This window comes from Sus scrofa, chromosome 10 (assembly GCF_000003025.6).
Source record: "Sus scrofa isolate TJ Tabasco breed Duroc chromosome 10, Sscrofa11.1, whole genome shotgun sequence".
In the NCBI taxonomy this organism is placed as follows: Eukaryota; Metazoa; Chordata; class Mammalia; order Artiodactyla; family Suidae; genus Sus; species Sus scrofa.
Genome location: NC_010452.4, coordinates 42001709 through 42021285, shown reverse-complemented (window position 1 = coordinate 42021285; position 19577 = coordinate 42001709). Strand labels below are relative to the sequence as shown.

At 43.5% G+C, this 19577-nt stretch overlaps 2 protein-coding genes and 1 long non-coding RNA gene across 3 annotated transcripts in view; 1 reads left to right on the top strand and 2 right to left on the bottom strand.

Annotated features, from left to right (window-relative positions):
- The window catches only part of LOC110255584, a 90535-nt gene extending 83729 nt beyond the window's left edge, over positions 1–6806 (bottom strand). Inside the window, exon 1 of the long non-coding RNA XR_002336134.1 lies at positions 6047–6806. This is a non-coding gene — a long non-coding RNA (uncharacterized LOC110255584). The remainder of the gene's footprint in view (positions 1–6046) is intronic.
- The window catches only part of ZEB1 (zinc finger E-box binding homeobox 1), a 203026-nt gene extending 194854 nt beyond the window's left edge, over positions 1–8172 (bottom strand). The window contains 1 exon segment of the mRNA XM_021064196.1: positions 8115–8172. Within this exon segment, the coding sequence (XP_020919855.1) occupies positions 8115–8172 (58 nt within the window).
- ZNF438 (zinc finger protein 438) overlaps positions 6895–19577 on the top strand; it is a 440040-nt gene continuing 427357 nt past the window's right edge. Inside the window, exon 1 of the mRNA XM_021064197.1 lies at positions 6895–7124. The gene's annotated coding sequence lies outside the window, so the exon portion shown is untranslated. The remainder of the gene's footprint in view (positions 7125–19577) is intronic.

Sequence of the window (19577 nt, the reverse complement as noted above, 5' to 3'; positions counted from 1 at the left end):
ACCCAAGAGCTGGAGTCAACCTAGGCATCCATCATTAGGGGAATTCATCAGTAACTGATAAGTGCTGATGCAAAGTATAAAATAGTGTAGTTAGAAGCAATGGCCTAGATGTACTTACAGTAACATGAACAGATCTCAAACAATGCTGAGCGAGGAAAGATAAAATATACAGCAAAACATCAATTAGATAGATGCAAAACACACAATGAATGCGGTATTTTTACAAGGATAGAGACCTGACCAAGAACTTACATAAGACACATTAGATCAGGTACAAGTGGGGGCTGGGAAGGACAGAGTGAACAGGGGTTGAGATAGGGAATGATGAGGGAAAATCACAACCCAACTAATGGTGCATGCCTCTCAGCACCCCCAACTAACTCCGCATCCGAAAATGTTTGCCGTGATGTCGTCACATCAGCTGTTAAACCTGAAAGACTTATGGGAACAGATTAGAACTCCCTTTTTTATGAGACGACAGAACGTTATACACAAAACATTCAGTTTTTATGCTGATAAATTTGAAAATTCACAGCACCTAGTTCTTCCTTGTTACCGTCATGGATCAAACGATTTAATAAAATGACTAGCTTGAGAAGCTGGAACCTAGTCCAAGCAAACTAGTAACAGGAACTTGGCAAAGTCCTTCTACCTCTTTGAATATGTTTGCTTATCTGAAAAAAATGGATTGGATGATTCTCCCAAACCCGTCCCACTCCACGATGTCATTTATTTTCTTAATTAATAGGTATTCATATTAAACTACTTTCTCTCTCCTCCAACTATTCCTGCCCTCACAAAAACAAACAAATTAAAAAAAAAACAAACAACAGTATCAAAATAAGATTTAGAAAAGCGATGTAGCAATAGGAGTGAAGAGCAGCTTAGTCTGTTAGAGTAGAAAGGAGAAAAACAAGAGATAAGTGATTTTCCAGGTATCTCGGTAAGATTAACTTGAGCCCAGGTTCAGGCGACCTACTCTTGAAGGGTTTTACTATTTGCTACTCCACACACCACTACTGCTCCTTCTCAAAACATATGTCAAAGTCTTATGGAGTTTCTACTGGAAGGCCCTAAATTTCAGCTTATCTGTATCAGTTTTCAGATTTAAAAAATGATGATCCCTAAAGGTCCCTTCCATATTAAAAATGTAAGATTCCAGGAGAATGATGAATGTTTTAAAACAACAAACCAGTCACATTCTGAGCATTTTACAAAAAACAAAACAAACCAAAAAAAAAAAAAAAGCATTCAATTAGAACAGTGGATTAAATGGATATAAAGCCTTAAAAATAAGGGAAATTAGAATATATTGTAGGTTGGTGACCATGAATAGTAACTGAGATAGCTAAAGAACAGTGGTGTCACATTTTATAAAAAGAAAATTGAAATCTGAATGTTTTAAATATCCTGAAAACTGAAATTAGAATATACCTAGAATTTTGAAATTGGAACATTTTAAAAGAGAAAAGAGATGCCTTGCAATACTTTTAAAATATAATAATTAACATGAGAAATTGACAGCATTATATTTATCTTCATTCCCATTTAATTTTAAATATGGATGGGGAAGGGGGAGGGGAAGGGGGGAATTAAGAGGTCACGAAACATCTGTTCCTAATAATTCCAGCACAGATGCAGTTGTTCCTGTAGGAGAGATGACAGAGGTCTCCCCAGGCTGCCACAGTGTAAGGCCTTCTACTAACAGCCCCAGTGCAGACCCCAAACTCCACACATCAAGTCTCAATAACTCCATAAAGCCGACTGTGAGGAGGAACGTGTATATGGACAATTAACTGCATCCCTACGTATACAGAGAACCTACACAAAATAACAAGAAAATGTTTAAAGAATAAATGAGAGAAAAATAACTTCTTAGAGCGTAAAAAATTAAGTATCTAATAACACTTCATAGCTATTAATACAACCATAGACTTGAATTCGACTTTTTTTTTTTTTTTTTTTTTGCTTTGCTTTTTGGAATCTTTCAGCTACACATAAATGATATACTCCAAAATATTTTAACAAAATTATTGATGTGAGTTGTTTTTTCTCTGAAAACATTCAAAGGCAAGTTTTACTTATTAGAGAGCATTTTGCTGTGCAAGTACCATAGTATTATTGCCATATTTTCCAGAAAACCAGTTTCAGGTTGACAAAGCAGCATAACCAGCCCCATCAAGGTTAAAATGTAGACATGCCCACAGCATACCTAAAATTTTTACTTGGTAAAACTGATGTCCTAAGAATGTTTCCTTTACAGATACATTTCGTCAAGCACTGTCCCATGGGATGTCTGTCAAAGGGTACAAACGTTCAATTATAACAGGAATAAATTCCAGGGAACTGATGCACATCATGGTGACTACGGTTCACAATACTGTGTACTCTACCAGAAAGGTGCCCTGAGAGGTTCACAATACTGTATACTCTACCAGAAAGGTGCCCTGAGAGTAGTTTTGATGTCCTCACCTTAACAATGACAAGGTGGTAATTATGTGAGGTAAAGGATGTGTTAACTAACCATATACTGTGGTAAACACTTTGCAATATAAATGTGTATCAAATCATCACACTGTACACCTTAAACTTACACAATGTTATATGTCCATTACCTCTCAATAAAGCTGGAAAAAAATGAAAAAGCCCACTGTCCCCTCCAAAGGAAAGATTATTTCCTACAGCAATGCTTGTAAATAGACCACATTTAAGTTTAACCAGGGTTTCTACAAAACTTTTTCTACTATGTGTATATCCTTTTTTGCTGATTTTAACATATACCTAGTTTAATGATTCAGCTAGTTATATGTGCAACACATAGCCTTTAAAAAGTATGTTTAAAAATTACTTTATTCTGTTTCCTAATCAGAGCACTCTTCTAGTTAAAAATTTTTAATTTTCTCTTCAATAATGAACTTTATATTTAGCTTATAACTCTATTAGAAATGAGCATACATTTCCCCATAAATTAATGATCATATTGCAAGGATTAAGAAACCCTTTCAGTCCCAAATACTGTTTCTACAATTTCATCAAACCCTCTGACCTCTGACTGCACTTCTGCACACTAATGCATATCTTCATACAAGGTCTGCACGACTTTTCTTCTCCCCTACTGCAATTCCCTGCAGGTAGTTAAGAGTAGCTAACAATATAATTCCACATGATATTGCATCTGTGTTTACATCTGTCTCTAATCACATGCTTAGAAGCGATTTACACAGGGGAAAGCAAAAATGGAGAAAAAAACCAAAATAAAAACACAACCATGAGAAATAATTATGTTGTTATTTTTAAAATATCATTCCCAATTTGATAGAATTTTCTCACCACATGCTTCAAAGCTATAAACACAGAGTATGGCATTTCAAAAATACTGGATATAAGAAAGAAAAAAGAACTAACCAAATATTTCATATGCTTTTTTATATCAGGGTCATCTTAACTAGTGATTGGTGCTTTCAATTTACAAGATAGTTTCAGTTTTGCTCCATGCACAACTATGTATGTCAGGGCTTTGTGGTACAGTTGCTCAGTTCATTAAAAAAAATAATAATAAGTGAACCAAATATACTGGCTCCTGAGCTCTAGGAATTAGGAGAACACCAAACTCATGAAATATGTCGGGACACATGAAACTATATTTACGTACCCACACCCAAACTCCTGAAGAGCCATGACACCCTAAAAAGAGAAACTTGCACAGGCTTACTTGATTAATTCCTACTTAACTCAAGATTAAAAAGTATCACTATTGTATTAGGGTTATGGTGTTGGTGCATTTATAGACTCAACATTAAAAATAATTAGGGAAGAAATACTTCTAACATTTGACCTAATGAAAGGCTCCCAAAAGTTTTCAGTTAACATTAACCTAATTATACAGACACAGGCCCAAAAGATGTAACTAAATACACTAAATCTCATGACATATACCAATTTACATTTATTGAAAAGAATTATTTGAATGCAAGCATACAATAATTAATAAACTACAGAGACTTCTATTTAAAACTTCAAAACAAATTTATATTCCCTAATTTACAATTGGTAAATTTAAAATGTATACACTACCTGATTCCAAATCTTAATTAGAAAGGGAAGGAAAAGATAGAATCTAAAAATCCCTGACCTCTGAGTGACCACTGGTCAACACCTTCAGTGGTTGTCTGCCAATCTATTATACTTTTAGTCCACGTAAGTTATGAAAAAAAAAATAATTACACAGTATTACCAATTTCCATTTTTCCTACCATATTAAAACAATTATTTTTTAATGCCTAAATACGTATTTCCAGGGGTCATATCATGAATAAAAAAGGAGGTTAAAAAATATAGGAAGTATGCAAAATAAAATATGGACAAATTATTACATATTCTTCTCTAAAGCTAATAACATAAAACAAAACTTTCTTTTAACAAGCAGTAATGCAGCTGGTCTAAAGCAAGACTAAACTGATGCAATCTCAGTTTCAAGATTTAAAAAGATTTAAAAATTTATAAAACCGTTGAAACTAAAACAAACCTACTTTCCAGTACCAGTGGACTAGAAAATGCTTATGCCTCATTTACCCAGAGCTAGTTTTAAATAACGCTAAGCCTCAGAACTATACCAAAGGTCCCTATCAAAGCAGAGTCCCAAATCAACAGCAGACAGACAGATTTCTGGTATTCCACACCAATAATCATTTTTGTTAGCATCCTCTACCGGTGGATTTCAAAGACAGCAAGTAGAAATGCAAATGACAGAAGGTATGTATCTAGTATTCCATCAAGAGTGAATTAATCAGTACGTGATCATGAGTAGCTATAGTACCTTTCTCAGAAAACATAAATAACCACACAAAGAGTAGAAGTGGAAAAATAAGACATATTTTTAAAATACAACAAAGCATTACATTATAAATGGTTAAAAAAAAATCATTTTAAGCCATTCTAATGCCCCTCCTTTAGAGATGACTAACATCATTACCATAAAGTTACTACATAAGGTCTGATGCTCTGGCCAAACCTTGCTCTATTGGTTTACCCCTGTCAAGTTACATTACCTGATGCTCCCATTAATATCCTACCCTCAGATATATTCCAGAAAGGAAATTAAAATGTTTTACTGGAGGCTTAGCAGAAAACCTGCAATGCCTCCTTTTAAAATGAACAAAAAAAATATTTACATATAAATTATAGCAGAGTATCTTTACGACCACCTCCCACTGTATGCATCTTTTATTTCTTCATTAAAGATTTAAGAGTTAACATTTTCTCAAGCAATTCTCTCCAATAAACAACTGCAACTTAAATATGATTGCGTTGCTAAGAAATATTAACCAGCATCTATCCTAAGGTTTCACAACACAATGGCATATAACTTCATTTTTAAACCAGTCCTACGTTTAATCAAATACGGTGGCTGTAAACATCAGCAACGGATGAGATGCATCTGAGAACAAAAAGAAATACAAGGACAGAGCCAAAAGTGATGAAAATGGAAGATACCTGTAGTAGCACAGTGCTGTCTCAAACACCTTTTGTTTTCTCAGAGTAATGCACACTGCAGACAAGACATTTTGTGCTAAACAGCCCCAAATCTGTTTTTCTAATATTAAACACAAAGGAAAAACACTGACAGCAAGCGTGGTAAATAAATCCCTCCCTTGAGAATGAAAGCAGCAAGACAAGAGGGGGCTGACATACATGCAGGAGAAAACTAAACACCATCTTTTTTCTACCTGCACAAGTTGCCATTTGCTGCAGCGATCCAGTAGCTCTTTTTCCTGTTGATTTCAAGTACCTTTCCGGATCGCTATTTTCCCCCTTAAGTCATCTGTTGATATGCCTTATGAGTGCAATATTCCTATCACACGATCTTTAGGAGAAAAATCCATTCTTTCCTGCTCAGGTAAACATGTTTACAGCAGCTGCACAGACGCTGGGTGGTTCAGACTCACATGTCACACACATGTCGTCAGCAACAAGAAAAGCCCCTTTCTCTGGCGACGAACATTTTAAATAAGGTAAAACGCGAACGGCCCTTTCCAAACCAACTTACCTTTCATAAAGCCACATCAGCAACAGCAGCCAACAGCTCAATACTGCACACACACTATTTGACGCTAAAACAGGAAATTAAAATTGCAATAGCTTATGCTCCGCTCCTGGTCGTTACAAGTAATCTCTCCACAATGAGGATACCAAATATTAGTTATCAATCACAACTAACAGACGTCTTCAAAATGCAAATGTGTGTTTGCCTAACTAAAATCCTTCATGAAAGCAGTGATTTTAATGTCGGCTCGGATATATTCAAAATACGTTTACGATCGGAAGGAAACATCTTTGAAACAGCTTTAAACCTTCCTATCTGCTCCTAGACAGGAAATCCCACACAAAATCTAAAATTGCCAGCAAAGGTTACAAAACCTCGCGTTTCGCATCCCGGAGGGGAGGGAGAAAGGGAGCCCGGGCATGGGGGTGGGGCGAGCGCCAGAGAGTTTTGACTTAAACCCGTATTTCCTCATTTTCTGGAGGACCCCGCTAGCCCCTTACAGGCGCCTTTATTTTCCTACTGGCAAAAACTCCTTTTAAAAATAACGTAGGAGTCCAAAGGAGCCCCTCAGTCCGCAATGTCCGTCCAATTCCTTATATAGACTCGGGCCGCAGCCGGCGGCAGGGCCGTTGCCGCCCATTATTCTCCAAACAGGTACCGGGCGGCGCACAAGTCGCGGCCCTCTCGCTACAGGAACTGTCCAGACAATAACAAGCAGCAGACATTTCGCTGCGGAGCCAGCGGGCACAGCATCGCCTCGAGATAAGCAGATAGGCAACCAACTTACACCGTCTCCCCAAACTGGAAAAGGCGACTGTGCAACCACCACCGCCACATGTTCGGGTCTCGCTCTCTTTCGCTATTATTAATAATAATAATATTATTTAAACTCTCACGCCAGGCAGAGGGGAGTGCGTCCGGGCACATCAGCACTAATCAATAAACACTGCGGCTGCAGCGCGGGCAGCAGCGCCCCGCGTCCGTCAGTCCGTCCGCCCCCTCCCCCACCCTCCTTCCACCCGAGACCCAGAGCCCTCTGAGCTCCATTATCCGGCTTCAGCGCTCCGCGCGTCCGGGCCAGGTAACAACTTCCCCCAAACCGAAAGAGAACCCCGGAGACACACGCACTGCACCCCGTCCCGGCACGGAGGTGGCGTCCTCCCGGGAGGGGATCTGTCTGTGGTGCTTCCCGGTCCCTGGGACCAGGTAACAACTCTGCCAACCCGCTGCCCCCCGCGGCTCCCACGGCCGCTGCTCGGGGCCCGCCCGCGCCCCCGCCGGCGCCCAGCGGTACGCGGACCCACTTGGGGCGCGGCGGCGGCGGGGGGCGCCCCGGGAGGAGGGGCGCTTAGGGACCCGCGACTCCGCGCCGCGAAACCCTGTCCCGCGCCGAGCGCGCCTCGCCGGCCCGTCCCAACTTTACCGCCGCCGGCCCTGCCGGGTCCGCCCGCTGCGCGCTCCGCGCCGCCCGCGCACACGCGCGCACGGGCGACACGCAGCCCGCGGCCGCCGCGTCCCGCCGCCGCCCGCCTGCCCGCCCGGCCGAGCCGTGGGGCCCGAGCGACCGCGCCAGCCGGGGCCGCGGAAGCCACTCCGCCCGGGCAGCGCCGGCACAAGTTAGTTCCTTGGTTCCCGGGGCCTCGGCGCCGCGGGGACGCAACGCCGGCGGCGCCGAGGGGCACAGGAGTGGGGAAAAGTGTGAAAAGAAGCAACAGCCGCTCCCCCCGAGCCCAGAAAAGTGGCGGCCGCGTCCCGGCCGCCCGCCCTGCGCCGGAGATGCGGCAGCGGCGGCGGCTAACGGTCCAGGGAGGCGGCAGGGGCGGCAGGAGCCGCTAGGCGGAGAGACCAGGTAAGAGACATAACGGTTCAGGGAGAGCGAGCGGCCGCGGCGCGGCTCCGGCGGCGGCGGCCGCGGAGGGGGGCAGAGAGCACTACTTTCTACTTTCCCACTCCACTTGGCCCGTCCCTGCCCGGCCACCCCCAGCCCGGCTCGCCCCCCTCGCCCCCGGGGGCGCCCCGGCCGCCCGGCTCCCCCTGACTCCGCTGCTCCCCGGTCCCCTCCGCCACTCACCGTTATTGCGCCGCGGGTTCGCCTGCTTTCTGCGCTTACACCTGGGGCCATCCGCCATGATCCTCTCGCTTGTGTCTAAATGCTCGAGTCACCACCTCCCCCTCCCTCCCCCTTCCCCCCCAACCCCTCCGCCTCCACCCCTCCCCCCTCCCCACCGCACCTGGTTTACGACACTCGCGGCTTTACGACATCACCTTCCTTACACCTAGAGCCGCTCGCTCTACGGCCGGAACCTTGTTGCTAGGGAGTGGACGGTTTGCGGCAGCTGGAGGAGCAGCTGAGTTTGAACCGAGTGGCAAGAGAAAAGTTCCCCCAGGTGTCGCGGGCGGGGGGCGGGGGCGCTGGGAAGCGATACGGACGTGGTACGAAGGGCGACTGGCCGTCGGAGGGAGAAAGGTAAAGGAGGAGGCTCTGGACTGGCCACACCCGCCGCGGCCGCCAGGGGCATGTTTGGTTCTGGCTGATTCTCGGGATCCTGCGCCCTGGGGACTGCCCTTCGGAATGGCCGCAGTGACCTGTCCTCCCTCTTCCTCCGGTGGGGCTCACGTACCCCGGGGCCGCCCAGGGATTCTCCGGAATCAGAAGGAGGCAGGTTCGCGGAGCAGCGAGAGGCTACCCCCCGGGAGAGGCTACCTGAGCCCCGGACTTCTGGTCCCCCCCTCCTCCTCCGATGCACGGTTTTTCCCTGCGCTAACTGGGATGGGAAGTGACTTCAATTAAATAGAAGTTCAGCTGGACCGAAAGAGGGGCGAGAAGTTCCGCTTGCGAGTCACCTCGGCGGTAAAGCGGAATGAGTAATCCCCACGCCGGCCTGTCTCACTTCCTCCTCCTCGCTGGGCGCGCTCACCTGCTGTCACCTCGGCTTCCCCCACCCTGCCGCCAGCCGGCCCCAGTCCTCCTCTCTCCGCCCCCACCTCCATGAGTAGAAGGGCCGGATCGGAGGCGTCTAAACGTAGAGTTAAGGTATAAACAGGCCACGACTTACTACCTGGATAGGCAACTGTCGCTGTAGAAGACCTTGCAGCAAGAAACAGACTGGGAGACGTTGTCTTGGAGACCGATGGATTGATTGCGGTCTTATCAAGTCAGGTCTCTGACTTGGGGCAAGTTTAAGGGATTTCTGAAACGTAGATAACACCATCAAGTACCGAGAAAATCAAGTTTTCAGTATCGAGCAGGACTTGGCTTTCCACTCCTCCCCACCTTCAAATGAGGAAATGTCTTTGAGACCGTCTCTGGAATGAATGACTTGAGCTGTATTTCAAATTGTACTGTAGAAGTTGGTAGGGAAATTGTGGAAAGTGAAACGTAGCATACAGAGTATTAGAAATAACAGTACATCACCCAGCATAGTGCTGTCACATAGTAGGTGCTCAATAAATGTATGCCTGTAATTTTTGCCATACCTATGGTGGGACTTTTTTTATACGATGTTAATCTTTTAAACATTCTTCACAATTTTAGAAGATTCATTAATAATCTTTTCCAACCTTTCAACTGAAATAAATTTATAGCTGAAGTCTGGTGATTTAAAATTAGAAAGTTTAATCCTGAATATAGATGAACATTTTCTCTCACGTTTGCTTTGGCATTTTGAGACGTGAATGCATTAATTATTGCTGCATGAGATGTGACTGTAAATATTCTTTGCTATACGTTATGTCTGTATATCTATTCTCCAATGCCAAAACCAGAATCATCTTTTTTTTTTTTTTTCTTTTTTGGCCTCACCTGCAGCATATGGAAGTTCCTGGGCCAGGGATCAAATCTGAGCCGCAGCTGTGGCCATGCCTGATCCGTAGCCTGCTGTGCTACAGCAGGAACTCCTAGAATCATCACTCTAATTATCATTTTACATACCGGCAGTCCTGGCTTTCCTCAATACCATATTAATCGAACTTGCACATGTGAGAACCCTGATGCTATTGCTTTGCTTGGTTCAAGTGGTGATTTTTCCCTCCCTTCTTAAGAGCTATGTAATGTTCTTGGATTTCCACCTGTATCAGCTTATAAACTTTATCCTTTGCCAGCATCTCCCTGCTCCCTCAACGCACACACAACTTTTTTACAGCTACCCTAATTTCCAGTCAGAAAGGAAAAAAGACTTTCTAACTCTTGTACACATTTCACGTTTAAACTTATGAAGCATCACACATGCCATTTCTCTTTCTGAGATGCCAGTTCCTGTATCTCCCCACTAGGCTTTCCTCAATGTTCATCCTCACTTTGAAATCAGAGACAAGTGAAGGGGGAAGCCAAGTAGAAGTCATCTTCCTTACTTGAGTGGTTACTAGTTGAGTTATTTTGGGCCAGACTATTCAAAGCCTTGTAGACAGATACCTCTTTTTTTTTCTTTTTGCTTGTTCATTTCTGTGCCCTCAGCACCTAGCAGAATATCTAGTCACATAGTAGATGCTCGGTAGGTAAATAAAAGCAATGCTTTTAATTTAAAAGTTCTGTTGGGAATTCCCATTATGGCTCAGCAGGTTAAGAATCTTGACTAGTATCCATGAGGATGCAGGTTTGGTCCCTGTCCTCTCTCAGTGGGTGAAGGATCTGGCGTTGCCACAAGCTGTGGTGTAGGTTGAAGACAAGGCTTGGATCTTGTGTGGCAGTGGTATAGGTGGGCAGCTGTAGCTCTGATTAGAACCCTAGCCTAGGTACTTCCATATGCCAAAGGTGTGGCCCTAAAAAGACAAAAGTGCTGTTGATGTTTTCTGAATCTGCTCTTTGGCTCTAAGGTGTTGTTTATCTGCCTTCATCATATTAGTTCTTAGAACCAGGTGAAGTCATGGATGTAAAAGCTGTTGGCTGTCATTTATATTCTGCCTTATTTTGAGACTAATACCTCTTGATTTTAGATTCTCCATAATTATTTTGTCCAAATGATTGATCCTGCTCACTTGTTTTTTAACTATGCATGGAAAATATTAATATTTCAAATTTCCTGATACAAAATTTTGATTTTATAAAATCCTTTCATAATTATATATATAATTTTAACATGTGGTTAATACACTTCATTTACTGTAGTGTTCCCCAAATTATTGCAATCTAGGCTGGAAAGAAAGCAGCAAAGTAAATCTCAGAATAGATTGCTGCTTTCAACCTGATGCCTATGTGATGGTTGCTTCTTATCTCTTAAATATAACTAAAGAATTGGACAGAATCTTTAGAGTAAATTTAGAAAAGGAATATCTAAATAAATGTATTAAGATTTAGGTTTACTTAGTCAATTATACCTCAGTTTAAAAAGTTTAGGTTTATTTAAATCAGACATGGTGGGGATACTAGAGTTTAGCCATGTGTCCTATATTATTGGTTTTTAGTCATTGTATAATCATTGTATAGTCATACAACTTGTATTCAATATGTACTCTTATATATTGTATTGTCATACAATGTGTATTCAATATATATTCCTAATTTTAATGTCACTGAAAGGTTAACACTGCTTTTAGAGAACACCAGGATTCCATATGCTGAAGGAGAGGAATTCTGCTAAAAATGAATTATTATCTTTTCTAAATTTGCAGGGAAAATGTAAATGGGTAGAATATTTTCAATACTTAGTTTTTTCTATAAATTTTTCATAAACCCTTTGCACCTGCTATTTGCATTCCATGTAAGATTCATGTATAAATTAGGATAAAAAGTAAAGTTTTTAAGTTTAAAATTAAACAAAATTATTTTAAGTTTAAAATATATATATTTCTCGGTGTTCCACATGGGAGCATGTGGTTTCCCTGTACCTCACTTCTGGAACACATGGGAGAAGTATAACAGAATATGATTCTGTAATCTTGGTCAAAGTAAGAAAGTGGTGATTTCCATGGAAAGATGTCTCATCCAATAAGTTAATTACCTTAACTTGTAATTTTTAACCTAAAAGCCTTGTAAGAAAAAGAATAAATCTGAGGGAGTTCCCATCGTGGCTCAGTGGTGAACGAATCCGACTAGGAACCATGAGGTTGTGGGTTCGATCCCTGACCTTGCTCAGTGGGTTAAGGATCCGGCATTGCTGTGAGCTGTGGTGTAGGTTGCAGACGTGGCTCGGATCCCACGTTGCTGTGGCTCTGGTGTAGGCTGGTGGCTGCAGCTCCGATTAGACCCCTAGCCTGGGAACCTCCATATGCCATGGGTGTGGCCCTAGAAAAGGCAAAAAGACAAAAAAAAAGGGGGGGGGATTAAATCTGAGATATATTATAGCTCAAAGGACAAAGTTGCTCCTCAGTCCTTATCTCCATAGTGACTCTGGGTATGTGGTTCATAATGAGATGAAAGACAGTGATTCATGGTCAGGAAGAAAACATGGCTATGAGTTCCTGTGGTGGCTCTAGTGGTGACAAGCCTGCCTAGTGCCCATGAGGACGTGGGTTCGATCCCTGGCCTTGCTTGGTGGGTCGGGGATCCAGCGTTGCCATGAGCTGTGGTGTGGGTTGCAGTTGAGGCTTGGATCCCACGTTACTTTGGCTGTAGTGTAGGCCTGCAGTGGTGAAGTTCCTAACCTGGGAACTTCCATATGCTGAGAGTGTGGCCCTAAAAAGACCAAAAAGAAAGAAAGAAAAAAGGAAACATGGCTACAGGATGAGGCAGGACCCACACCAGCTATTTTAATAAAGCCTCCCAGGAGGCATTAATGGGGCAGATGTTTTCCCCAGACCTCCATGTGATTTTATTACGTATTGCACCACAAAACGGTTTTTCCTCCTGCGGGGAATAAGCCTTCCTATTTTGATATGAGTCCATGAAACGTTAAGCCATAGAGCTTCTTATTTGGGGCACAGTTTTCCAGGAACATGCTTGAGACAGAGGTTGGGTATAAATAAATGTAGAGAGAGATGTTTGAAGGCGTTAATGAACATCCCAAAAGTAAAGCTAATCCTTTCCATAAAATCACAATAATTAAAAGTTGCTTTCAAAGCCTGCCTCTACAGAAGATAGATTATAGCTCATATTATTGATATCACTTACGAACATGGATAGCATTTTTTTCTTGTTCTTGACCACTGTAGGTAGGTACTGTATACTAGAGGGAGAACAATATGCATATTTTGGGTTTGAGTAAATTTTGAGAATCTGGGAGTTCCCTGGTAGCCTAGCAATTAAGGATCCGGCATTATCACTGCAGTAGCTCAGTTTTGATAGGAACTTCCAAATGTCGTAGGCATGGCCAAAAAAGGAATCTATCGTGATATCGGGGGTCAAATATCAGGTTTCTACTGCTGTTTTTTCCCCTTTTGTCTCCATGCATTTCTCTTCTCTGGCATCTTATTTTTAGCAGCTGACCGATTCTGCTTCAGAGTATAGCTATTTGATCTTGTCCTGGCCTTCCGTTTTCCACAGAATGTAGTTATAATCATGGCCACTCTTCAGTCCTTTGTGTTCACATATTAAAAATGTTTGTAGGGAGTTCCCTTTGTGGCTCAGTGGTAACGAACCTGACTTGTATCCATGGAGATGCTGGTTTGATCCCGGGCATTGCCCTGAGCTGTGGTGTAGACTGCAGATGCGGCTCAGACCGCACATTGCTGTGGCTGTGGTGTAGACCTACAGCTGCAGTTCCAATTCAGCCCCTATCCTGAGAGCTTCCATATGCCACAGACGTGGCCCTAAAAAAGAAAAAAAAAGTTTACAGTCAATAACAGGTTTTAGATGTCCTGCCATCGTGTTAAACTCACGTGGAAAAGTTGGCAGTAAGAAGCACATTGCATTCTGATGTGTCCACAACTTTGCAGTCCCTAGTCAGGCCCTTCTCGTCCTTTCGTCTTAAGCCTCAAAGCCTTTGCTCATGCTCTTTGTCCCACTTACGTAAATAGATCACACCTGTGCCCCCCTCGCCTGTTTGCCATTTTAATCATTCTCTTCCTCCATCTCTCTTTGTCCAGGTCTAGCCCTGATCTGATTGAATTAGTTCCCCTTCCCTTTTTGTTCAGGGTTTTTGGAATTACCCCCACCCTGTAGAATACTTTGCCTTTTCACATTATGCTGGTTACCCCCTGTCCCTCGAAGTCCATTCTGTCCTTTCCATCCCCTGAGGCCGATTTCTGTGGACCCTGTCATGCAGTCTCCTTTGCCCTTTGGTTTCTATTTGGTTTCAGCCAATTTGGAGGCATTGGCAGATGATCAGAGGAAGGAAAGAGGGAGAGGTCAGGATATTAATTTCACCTTCCCCCACACTCCCTCCTGCCTGACTGTGGCTTTTGGCAGGAGCTTCATTCCTCTACCTAAGGCCATACCTCGGGTCAGAGAGCCCTGTCCCACGGCAAGTTCTAGAAGTCACTCCTTCCCCTCGTCCCTTCAGGCCTGGAGACAGTAATGGTTTCCTCCTGCAGTGAGCCCTTATTGCTTTCCCTAAAGTCTGCCCACGTTGCTGTAGGTAGTCTCTGCATCAGACTCTCTTAGATTCACCCTTGGAATGGGCCATCTGTTTCCTTCTGGGTCCCTGAGTAATACACAAAATGCATTTTTCACCTTATTATCAATCAAAAATTCTGTTCCCATGGATTATAACACTAAAGTTTGAATGTCATGTAAATGTTTTATATTATCATCAACAGGCATATACTCATGTCCTAAAATGTGTACATGCAAAATCTGGCAAATGCTTAGAAATGTGCCCCAGTCTATGACATAGTAGTTATCCAATCACTATTTTTGTAAGGAAGGCCCCTGCCCTAGTTGGTCTAAATGTAGGAAAGACTACTTTTATATCCTTCAAATAGTGAAGGAGGGGAATCACAGTACTACAGTATTAGGGTGGAGACAGCTAGTTGTTCCCAATAGGTTTATCTCTGCCCTTTTTTTTTTTTCTTTCTGGCCATTCCCATGGCATGTGGAAATTCCCAGGCCAGGTACTGAACCTGCGCTGCAGCAGCCGCCTGAGCCGTAGCAGCGACAGTGCTGGGTCCTTAACCCACTGGGCCACCGGAGAACTCTAGTTTCTTCACAGTTTAATAATGGAATCCTCCATGCTTATCACATGGCCACTGCAGTACCTGGTTGCTGCTTGCTCCTTAGCTCTGCCTGTGACATGTAAGTGAGAGTGATGTGCTGGTTGACAAAATCCCTCAAGAGGAAGCAGCTCACCATCCTTTCTCTCCATCCTGCTTGCTGGAGTCGGACCTGCTGGCCAGAGTTCCTACGGTTAAGGATCGAAACAACCCGAGTCCTTGACACTATGGCATTCTTGCCTACAGATCTCTGTTTTAGAGAGAGAAGTAAACTCCTATCTTCTGTAAGCTCCATTGTCTTAGGTTTTCTGGCCCCTGGAGCCAAAGTGAACCTGTCTGATGTAGGTACGTGTACCTATTTCCTATTGCCACTATAAAAGATTACCATAAACTTGGTGCCTTCAAACAGCGCAAATACATTAATTTACAGTTGTGGAAGTCTGAAGTCCAGAATAGTCTCACTGGGCTAAGATGAAGGTTTGGGCCGGATTGGGTTTCTTCCCAAGGCTCTAGGGGAGAATCCATTTCCTGGCCTTTTCCAGCTTCCAAGGCCACCCACGTTCCTTAACTCCTGGGCCTCTTCCTCATCTTGGAAGCCAGCTATGCCGACACCCGGCAGAGGCCGTCTAGTGCTGCCAGTGTATTCGCTCTATTTCTCCCTCCCTCTTCTACTTCTGAGGGGCTTTGTGATTAAATCAGGTCCACCTGGGAGTTCTCACTGTGGTGCAACAGGATCAGCAGCATCTCTGCAGTGCTGGGACTCAGGTTTGATTCCCAGCCTGGCACAGTAGGTTAAGGATGCAGCGTTGCCATAGCTGCAGTGTAGGTCACAGCTGTGGTTCATATCTGATCCCTGTCCTGGAAACTCCATATGCCACTGGACAGACAAAAAACAAAACCAAAAATAAATGAAACAGGTCCACCTGGATCATTCAAGGTAGCATTCCAATCAGAGTCAGCTGAATATGATTAGAAAGCTTAATTCCATCTGCAACCTTGATTTCCCCTTGCTGTATATACCAACCTAGTCACCCAGTCTATGCTCAGCAGGATTAGGGCATCAACATCTTTGGGGGCCACTATTCTGCCTACCAGAGTATGCAAGCTTTAAGTTTCATAGTTGAGAAATATGTTTTCATTGATTAATTCACTCATCTTTAATTTATAAGCAGCTTTAAAGGATCTTGCTAAGTGGTCATTACTTTTTATATAGCATTTAACATTGTGCCACATGGAAGTCTTAATAATAATTCATTGGTTCATTTATTCAGCTAATATCTTCAAAAATATTCTCATGCAGTGGGCTCTGGGTGGGGCCATAAATGCCTAATAAGTCCCTGACCTCAAGAAGCTTACAAGTTTGTAGAGAAATTGATAAGGAGGCTGTCACACAAATGTCAGGAGATACCGTGTACAGAGGAGGGACATCTGAAGTATCTTGGAGTCAAGGAAGTCTTTCTTGAAGTGATGGAGTTTGTCAGGAGGAGAAGTGTCAAAGGCAGATGTCAGCACATATGTAAAAACCTCCAGATAAAAGTATAATGCTCTGAGGTCAGGGGGTAGGAGGCTGGGAGTGGGGGAGGTGGCAAATCCAGTAGAATGAAGGCAGCAAATTAAAACAAACAAACAGACAAACAAACGGAGTTCCTGTCATTGCTCAGCAGAAACAAATCTGACTAGTATCCATGAGGACACAGGTTTGATCCCTGTCATCACTCAGTGGTTTAAGGATCTGGTGTTGCATGAGCTGTGGTACAGGCTGCAGATGCGCTCGGGTCTGGCATTGCTGTGGCTGTGGTATAGGCTGGCAGCTGCAGCTCTGATTCGACCCCCTAGCCTGGGAACCTCCATATGCCATGGGTACAGCCCTAAAAAAAAAGAAAAACATGTTCCAGATGAGGCTGCAGAGGTGGGTCTGTAGGAACCAGATCCCATTGAAGATGCTAAGGTTTTAGGACCTTATACTGATGGATTGTAAACTCCGAAAAGATTTATTTTCTTTCTTTTTTAAGCTTTTTTGGGGCTGAACCTGCGGCATATGGAAGTTCCCAGACTATAGGTCAAATAGGAGTTGTAGCTGCCAGTTTACGCCACAGCCACAGCAGTGACAGATCTGAGCTGTGTCTGCAACCTACACCACTGCTCACTTAATGCCAGATCCTTAACCCACTGAGCAAGGCGAGGGATCAAACCTGCATCCTCATGGATACTAGTTGGGTTCATTACCACTGAGCCATGATGGTGACTCCTCAGAAAAGATTTCTTAAAAATCAAGAATAGGAGTTCCCATTGTGACTCAGCTGGTTAAGCACCTGAGGTGGTCTCTGTGAGAAGGCAGGTTTGATCCCTGGCCTCGCTCAGTGGGTAAGGGATTCAATGTTGCCATGCCTGTGACATAGGCCTCAGCTGCAGCTCTGATTCAACCCTGGTCCAGGAACTTCCATATGTCAGAGGTGGGGCCATAAAAAGAAAAAAAACCCAGAATGTCCAAGTTATATATGGTGTTAATTAGTGTTCTGGGGGTAGTGGGTGGGGTAGGGAAAGTGAGCAGAACAATAAGTGTCGGTGGAACTTTGAAAGTTTTTTTTTCCCCTCTTGAATAATCATTTATAAATGAATAACTCAGCAAGTAAAAGCAGTATGAAAGCAAGGAGTTGTGACTCTTCAAACAAAGCACAGATGAGAAACAGTGTTTCTAGATTCTATTAGCAAATGGTGTAATACTGCTGTTAAAACTTAAGCAGTGTAAAGCATGTTTAATATTTCCAGAGTTTACCATATTAGTGAAGTTTCAGGTTATACATCCTTGTAGTAGCCTTACTAGATTTGAATACTGCCGTACTTAGTATATGGCAGGCCCTCACAGTTCTACACTAAATGAATGAATGTTAAAATATTTTTAAAAGGGTCTTCAGGAGTTCCCATCGTGGTTCAGCAGTTCGTGAATCTGTCTAGCATCCATGAGGACACAAGTTTGATCCCTGTCCTTGCTCAGTGGGTTAAAGATCTGGTGTTGCCGTGAACTGTGGTGTAGGTCGCAGACGCGGCTTGGATCCCGAGTTGCCATGGCTGTGGCATAGGCCGGCAGAGACAGCTCCGACTGGACCCCTAGCCTGGGAGCCTCCACATGCCACGGGTGGGGCCCTAGAAAGACAAAAGACAAAAAAATAAACAATAAAGGATCTTCGATGTATCCAAGCTGGCTGTGTTTCCTACTGTTGTGTTTAACGCGCACAGACTAACATTCTCTCCATTCGGATTCTGCTGTCTGCCAGGTTGCCTTACGTATTTCCAGGAAGGAGATCAGTGTTCTTTCCCTAGATTTCATGTTAGCTCAGCAGTTCTCCGCTTGTATCAGAATCTTTGCGAATTAGACCAGCAGCCGCAAGTAGCTAGACATTCCCTCACAGCCCTCAGGGACCTTGGTACCTACCACTGTTGTAGCATTTACCACCTTTCCCGTGGGTTTGTTTACCATCTCTCTCCTCTCCTAGTCTTCATCTTTTTATCTTTGGCTTTCTGAGATCAAAAGCAATGCCTGTCTGATGGGAAGCACAATTAATCATGAAAAAGAGTGAAAGTTTCTGCCATTTGTGAATCCTTCTGGTTTTGTGAAGAGCAAAGGAGATGCTGCAAGTGAAAATGTTCTCCATGGTGCTTGGCACATGGCAGACCGTAAATGACAGGTACCATAGCAAAAGCAAATTCTCAGGCAAAGATCGGAGTCAGATATTAAGAACCTAATCCAACTGGGATTCCTACACAGTGCCTTTCTGTTCAGGCTGAAAGATAAGATCATTTTTATACCTGAAAATGTCACTTCAGGCATAGCTGGAGTGATTCTAATTAAAAGGCAGAAAGAGGGCATGATATTAACATGCTATTTGTTAACATTAGTTGGAATATTGGTTATACTGGCTGGAAATACCGTTGGCTCACATTTGCTCTATTATCTGAGGAAACTGTCTACACAGTAAGTGAACTTACTTCCCTAGGATGTAGGATGAGGGACGCTGCAATGCAGTGAAATGTGGCCCTTTTGTAAAATACATGTGGGAGTTCCCGATGTGGCTCTGTGGAAACAATTCTGACTAGTATCCATGAGGACACAGGTTTGATCACTGGCCTCACTCAGTGGGTTAAGGATCCTGTGTTGCCGTGAGCTGTGGTGTAGGTCACAGATGCAGTTTGGATCTGGCTTGGCTGTGGTGTAGGCCAGTGACTATAGCTCTGATTCGACCTCTAGCCTGAGAACATCCATATGCTGTGGGTGTGGCCCTAAAAAAAAAAAAAAGACACAAAAATAAATAAGAAATAAAAATACATGTTAGGGATTATGAGAGACATACAGACACTCTCTTTGTTTCTTTGTGTGTAACAGACACCAATGCAAAGTGGCCTGAGCAAAAAGATAAGGATGGATAATAAGGATATTAGTTTGTGGGAGCCTTTTCTTTCCCCTGGCATCTGAGAGCCAGGGAGCACTCAGGTCTCCTAGCCAGGAGCTGGA